The sequence below is a fragment of the Setaria viridis genome, chromosome 5 (assembly GCF_005286985.2).
Source record: "Setaria viridis chromosome 5, Setaria_viridis_v4.0, whole genome shotgun sequence".
In the NCBI taxonomy this organism is placed as follows: domain Eukaryota; kingdom Viridiplantae; phylum Streptophyta; class Magnoliopsida; order Poales; family Poaceae; genus Setaria; species Setaria viridis.
In genome coordinates this window covers 15,086,135-15,093,077 of record NC_048267.2, presented here as the reverse complement: position 1 = coordinate 15,093,077, position 6,943 = coordinate 15,086,135, and the positions used below count along the sequence as shown (strand labels likewise).

The window sequence follows — 6,943 nt, the reverse complement described above, 5'->3', positions numbered from 1 at the left end:
CTGCTTCATCCCCTCCCCCGCTGATCTGTCGATTCATCTTTTTTTGGTTGGTGTCGATGAACCCTAGGTTGTTCTTCTGTCAGATCCGTGCGCTCCTTTTGTTGTTCTGTATCTTGATTTATGGTTTTGATGAACCCTAGGTACTTTTGTGATGTAGATCTATGGTTGTCACATTTGTAGAGGTCGATCTGAATTTTTTTTTTTGTTCTTGTACCATCCTCCCGGTGGGTCGAGGTCCTCCGGCAGCACCCTGTGCCTCCACCGGTGCTACAACGGTACATCTTGGTTGGTGTCAATGAACCCTAGGTTGTTTCTGATACGGATCTATGGTTGTTCTGCATCTGCATTTATGGTTTTGATGAACCCTATGTTGGTTCTTATGCGGATCTATGGTTGTCAGTATCTTTGTCGATTTGATTTCTTGTGTCCTTTAACCATGGCTTACTCCTTTGCAACCAATCACGCCCGTAGTACTGAGCTGAGCAAAGTGCCTAGGTTGATGATGAATCCTTGCTATCGAAGGAGCACCTTCGGGTGTGGCAGCCGTGTCTAGGATAACATGTAGTTCAGAATGTTTGCTTGCTTAACAACATGACCCCAAGTTCTTCTACTGAGCTCTAATGAACACTGCATTGTATTCTTAGACATGGGCTTGCAAGGTAGGTGCCGGGCTGCGGCTGCTCTTGTTGCTGCTGTTGCTGCATGGTTTTTCTTGTGGTTTAGAAGGAGAAGTGAGGATGCTCGATCTATTATCTATGGACCCATGGTAGAGAGGGACAGAGAGAGGAATAGCAACCTCAGATTCATTTATGAATCTGATGATGTCCATTGTGTCAACCTGCTAAGGATGAGAAGGGCACCTTTTTTCCAACTATGTGACTTGTTTCAGTCTAGAGAGTTAGTTATGGATAGCATCCATGCCACTGTTGAAGAACAAGTAACAATGTTCTTGCATGTAGTGGGACACAACCAAAGGTTCAAGGTCATTAACATGACATTTAGGAGGTCACCTAAAACTATCAGTAGGTTCTTTCATCAAGTCTTGTATGCAGTTGGTGAGTTGAGAAATGAGCTGATTGTTCCACCATCCACTAGTGTCCATCCTAGGATCCTTGGTAGCAGGAGATGGAACCCATATTTCAAGGTTGGTGGCCCTTTCCTAATTGCAAACCAACTGACCTTACCCATATGGTAGCAACCTGTTAATATGGCTTTTTATTTTTAGGATTGCACAGGAGCAATTGATGGGACACATGTCTTAGCTAGATTTTCTTTGAAGATGCAAGCTACCTTTAGAGGCAGGAAGCACACCATCACTCAGAATGTACTGGCAGCAGTGGACTTTGATCTCAGGTTTAAATATGTGCTTGCTGGTTGGGAGGGATCTGCACATGCGCTCTGATTTTATCAGATGCTCTTGAAAGGGCAGATGGTCTTACAGTCCCACAAGGTACCATAACTCACATACACACATGCCAACAATACTTGCACACACTAAACTGATAAACCATCTCCATTTGTTACATTGTCTAGGGAAATTCTATCTTGTGGATGCTGGATATGCAGTCGGGTCTGGGTTCCTGCCGCCATATCGTTGTACAAGGTACCACTTGAGGGAGTTTGGTTCAAATAGGCCACAAAATCAAAGAGAGTTGTTTAACCTGAGGCATTCTTCTCTTAGGGTGACAGTAGAGAGGGCCTTTGGTGCTCTAAAGAATAGATTCAGAATCCTTGATAACAAGCCTTTCCATCCTTACAAAACCCAAGTGAAGTTGGTTCTTGCCTAATGTATTCTGCACAATTCAATACTTAGGCATGGACAAGATGAACATGTCCCCATTGAAGCTGCTTGGACTCCTAACTCTACTGATACCCCCCTGAGCCAGAACATAGTCCTGACAATGGAACCTAGGCACAACAAAGGGATGCATGGGCTGCACAAATGTGGCAGAATAGGGGATCTTCTAGAGTTTAATTCCACTGAAGTACTTGGGGTTCATGTACTGTTAAGTAGCATTGATGAATTTGTAATATGTTCTGAGACCTTGGTACTTTGCTATGATGTGTACCTGCAATCATGAACAATATGCATGGTATGATATTTGCATGAAGTATTTTTTTGTTGTTTGATTTCTAAGTACTTTGGTGTTTCTTTTTTTGATGGTATGATGGTTAGGACATGGCTGTGATGGGTGAGGAAGTTGTTGGTGTTGTCAATGAGGCAGGGGCTGAGGGTGGGGTGGCTGCTGTGGAGGAAGGGAACCCAGCAGCCCCTCCACCCAATGGAGCCCAGCCTGGGGGGCCAATGCAATGGAGCAGTGTTCAGTCAGCCTTCATGCTTAGGAGGTTTCATGATCTGGTTGGGTAAGGGGTCAAAACTGACAAAGGCTTCAAGGAAGTGCATGTTAGGCAAGTTGCTAGGATGGTTTTTGATTTTGCTGAAGTCAATGTCACCACCAACCAAATTTATAACCACCTACGCAAATGGAGACAGAGGTGGGTTAAGATTGCTAGGCTCAAGGATCTCAGTGGTGCTCTCTGGAATGAGGACCATCATATGATAGTCCTTGAGGAGGAGCATCTGATAGGTCATACTAAGGTTAGGCCACAACTTAAATATATCTCAGTGTTATGGTTAATAGTTACCCTTTTCTCTAACTGTTGCACAACCTTTTTGCCCAACTAGGATCATCCTGTTGATGCCAAGTTCTTGAACACTCCAATTGAGAACTATGTCCAAATGGAGGCCATTTTTGGGTCTAGTCAGGCTACTGGTAGGTTTGCCATGGGTTCCAATGAACCTTTAGGTGTACCAACTGACCTTGGCCACCTTGAGGGGGGAGATGTTAAATCAGAGACAATTAATTTAGATAGGAATGAGGGTGATTCTGGTAAGCAAAATGCAGCCTCTAATGGGCTGGACACCTCTAAGAGTTCTGATGATAAGGAAGGGAGAGGTGGTAAAAGGAGGAAGTTGGGTGAGGAAGAATACCAGCTAATGCATGGTATGACTGTTGCTGTTGCCTCTGTTGCAGATGCCCTCAAGGCTCCTCAGCACAATGAGGTCTATGAGGATCTTTATGGTTGTGTCATGTCCTGTCCTGGGTACTCACAGGAGGCCCTGATGTTTGCACTTGTGTACTTGCTGAAGATCAAAGCAGAAGGCCTATGCTTTGTTCAGATGAGTGAAGCCCATAGGATCCTTTGGCTTAGGACCTACCTGAGCCAAGCCAACTTCCTCTAGGTGCTTAAGGACTGCCATTTGATATTTTGCTTGCCTATGCTATAGTTTGACATTTTGGGTTAGCACTAACCACTAATGGTGAGGGTAGAGACACCATTTGGAGCCTATCCAAGGCTGCATTTATTTTTGTATAGCATAGGACACATGGTTCCATCTAGTAGAGGTGCTTGGGAGGGATCTGTTGGGTGTGTAAACATGAACACCTGCACCTGATCTTTGTGATGGATGCCATGTCTTTGTTCTGGTAAATTAAGCTTTCCTGGTGCTTTACTACCTAGTGATGCCATTTTTGTTGATTGCTTCCTTACATGTTCTGAATTGATGGATGCATATGTTATTAAAGGTAAGAACCTATGCCTACGATGATAAACTTATTTGCCCAATTCAAAGTAGATGGGTACCATCAGATGACCTTGAGCTTGTGAGGGACTATGACATTGTTCTTGTTCTTATGACCTGCTACTGCTTTTGTACTACCTGGTAAGTCCATCTTTCTTTCATCTTTCCTATATGTTGGTTGCTTCCTTCTGCCTTGATGGTTACTTATGTTATTTAAGGTAAGAAAATATGCCTATGATGATTGGAATATTTGCCCAATTCAAATTAGATGGGTACCATCAGATGACCTTGAGCTTGTGAGGGACTATGATATTGTTCTTGTTCTTGTTGTTGCCAACTGGTACTGCATGTTCCTTATTTATGGTTGTGTTGTTGCTGAGCTGTTGTCCATGTCGTGCTGCTACTGTTATTTCTGTTGGCAGTGCTGTTGTTCCTGTTGCCATTGTGCTACTGTTTCTGGTCTTCTTTTGCTCTTGTGTCACTGATGCTCCAAGCTGAAGGTCAAGGGAAGATGAAAATAAAATCTGAGGCCAATTTTTTTATAACTTAGCATATCAGACTTGCTATTATCATACATCTACCTTTGCAAATTGGATAATATGCAAATTGGGTAACCTGTCTTGGTTGCCCAACATTGTTGTTGTTGTTGAACCTATCCCTGGTATTGCTTCTTCTTTCTTTCTGGTTGTGTTGTTGCTGAGATGTTGTCCATGTTGTGCTGGTACTGCTCTTTTTGTTGGTAGTCCAGTTGTTTCTGTTGCCAATGTGGTACTATTTCTGGTCTTGTTTTCCTCTTGTGTCACTGATGCTCCTAGCTCAAGGTCAACAGAAGATGGAAACAAAATATGAGGCCAACACTTATTATATCACACTTGCTTGTATCATGCATCTACCTTTGCAAATTGGGTAACCTGTCATGGTTAGGTCACATTGTTGTTGTTGTCGACCTCCCTGGTACTGCTTGTTCTTTTTTCTGGTTGTGTTGTTGCTAAGCTGTTGTCAATGTGTTGTTTGTGCTTTCTGTTGGCAATGTCCTGCTGTTTCTGTTGCCATTGTCGTACTGTTTGTGGTCTGCTATTCATCTACTGTCACTGATGCTCCAAGCTCAAGGTTAAGAGAAGATGCAAATAAAATCTGAGGCCAACAGTTACTATATCCAAGTCTCTTTTATCATACATCTACCTTTGCAATTGAATCAAGTTTTATTTCCTTTATAAGGCACAATAGCTTGGTATGTTGTGTACCGAGGTAGGAAGCCTGGAGTCTATGCAACTTGGGTAACCTGTCATCAGCAGGTCACCGGTTATCCTAATTGTTGCTACAAGAGTTTTAGTTCCGAAGAGGAGGCAATTGCATCTTTCCTAAAGTCCACTGGTGACGAAGATGTCAAAGAAGCGACTATCGGTTCAAAAAAGATGGCAAATGAACTTAGTTGGCTCCGTATTATAGTTATGCTACAATTTATTGTTATCATTGTACTGCTAGTAGTAATTAATTATCTTTGGAAGTAGTTCATCACGATCAGCCTTTGTACTATCAAAACACCTCATGTTCATGAATATTGTTGGTAACCTCACCAATATGGTACTAGGGTGCTCCGATCCCCTCCCATTCTACGTACCAAACACGATCTGGTGACTCCTGTCATACACGAGAACGATACAACCAGTACAACCAAACACAACCTCGCATAATTCAGGACGACAGCAAAGTGCAACCAAACAAACCCCCCTGTATCGCTCTATCCTGTCTCCCACCATCCGGTATATCCCATCCGTTCTGGACGGCCCCGTCCTTTGCAACCAATCACGCTCTAATTGACCATGAATTTAGAGTACGTATACAAATTTCATAACAATGAATTGCAGATCCATTGATCTAATATAATAAATTTTGCTAATGACATAGATTATGCACATGAAGGAAGAACTCCTCGAGATGGAAAAAATCAGGGTAATTCAATAACAACTCAGTGGATTTCTTCTGAACAAGGTAATAAATCCAGCGGGAGAGTTCCATAATGATGGATCAAATCTGCATCACCGTCAGGACTCAGGCTCAGAATAGTTGATCCAAATTGTTGAACTTGGAGGGTTGATGCAATGTAATATTATTCATATATGTGTATGCACAATATATCTACGTATAATATTATCTCAAATGTAATATTATAGATCAAATACAACTTTATATATATTGCATATTAGAACTAGTATACGTAAAGGAAACAGATATGAAATACTAATATAGAATAAAGAAACATAAAAGAAAATAAGAAAAGAAACAAAAAATTCTGTACTAAAGGAAGAAAATGAGAAAAGAAACAGAAAAGGCGGTACTAAAGGTAAAGAACAATCTACCTTTTAGTACTGACTTAACAATACCGGTTACATAACTGGTACTAGGGTTTAGACATGGTACTGAAGACGCTCTCCGCAGCAGTACGCCGCCCCCGGCTCGCCGGACTTAACCAGCAGCGTGCACGAGACCCTCGGCCGGCACCCGGCAGCAATGTAACATGCCCTTTGTGCCAAACAAAATGCAGTAGCGCAGCTATGACGCTGACGCGTAGTGCTCCCTGCACTTGATGACACCTCGTCAAAGCTGGCCATCAGTCGATAGGTGCCCCGTGCAGCAATCGAGGTCGAGGAGCCTCACTGTGAAAATGCAGGATAGGTTCGATATTGCAGCTGATTTCAAGGATACAGTTAATGCAAAGCCACGCGCCCACGCCTGACTACTCTCCATCTACAGCTTGCACACATATATGGCTGGGTAGCCAAGCCGTCGCCTTACTGTTTCACACTGTCACACACTAGCGTCGAACAGTACTACCCCACCCCAGTCTCCATTACCCTTTAATTTAGCCCAGCCAAATTAACCCATCCTCCAATGGCTCCATCAGCTACCCCTGTTCGCATGAGCCTCACCGCAGCGGCAACCCGGGAGATCATCTTCGACGTCGAAGGCTACACCGCCACTAAGACGATGTCCGACGGCCGCGGGTACTTCCAGTCCGACAAGTTCACCGTCGGCGGCTACGACTGGGCCGTCCGCTACTACCCCGAAAGTGGCGGCGTCTACGTATCCGTCACCCTCGTGCTCCTCAGCGAGCTCAGCAAAGACGCCGGCCATGAGGTCCGGGTCAGGTTCGTCTCCGTGCTGCAGGACAGGCACGGCGAGCGGCCGCCGGAGAGGTGGAGGAGCGCGTCGCATGTGTTTTCAGGTTATGGCCAAGAGTGGGGCTTCTGGAGGTACGTCACGCACGATGTTCTGGAGGACCCCGATTTCATTGTGGGCGACTGCTTCACTTTGGTCTGCACCGTCTCTGTTCTTCAGAAGCCGGTCCTGGGCGGTTGA

The 6,943-nt window shown here is 44.2% G+C and overlaps 1 protein-coding gene and 1 pseudogene across 1 annotated transcript; both read left to right on the top strand.

Moving 5' to 3' along the window:
- Positions 1 to 646: 646 nt before the first annotated feature.
- On the top strand, positions 647 to 1,975 carry LOC117856266 (protein ALP1-like; annotated as a pseudogene).
- Positions 1,976 to 6,475: 4,500 nt separating this feature from the next.
- Positions 6,476 to 6,943, top strand: LOC117856265 (BTB/POZ and MATH domain-containing protein 3). The gene has a single exon (XM_034738662.1). It carries the CDS (start codon positions 6,476 to 6,478, stop codon positions 6,941 to 6,943), a length of 468 nt encoding a protein of 155 aa, XP_034594553.1.

Bases quoted from the DNA above. Each gene is read 5' to 3' on its own strand.
- LOC117856265 (XM_034738662.1), top strand. From the start codon at position 6,476: ATGGCTCCATCAGCTACCCCTGTTCGCATGAGCCTCACCGCAGCGGCA.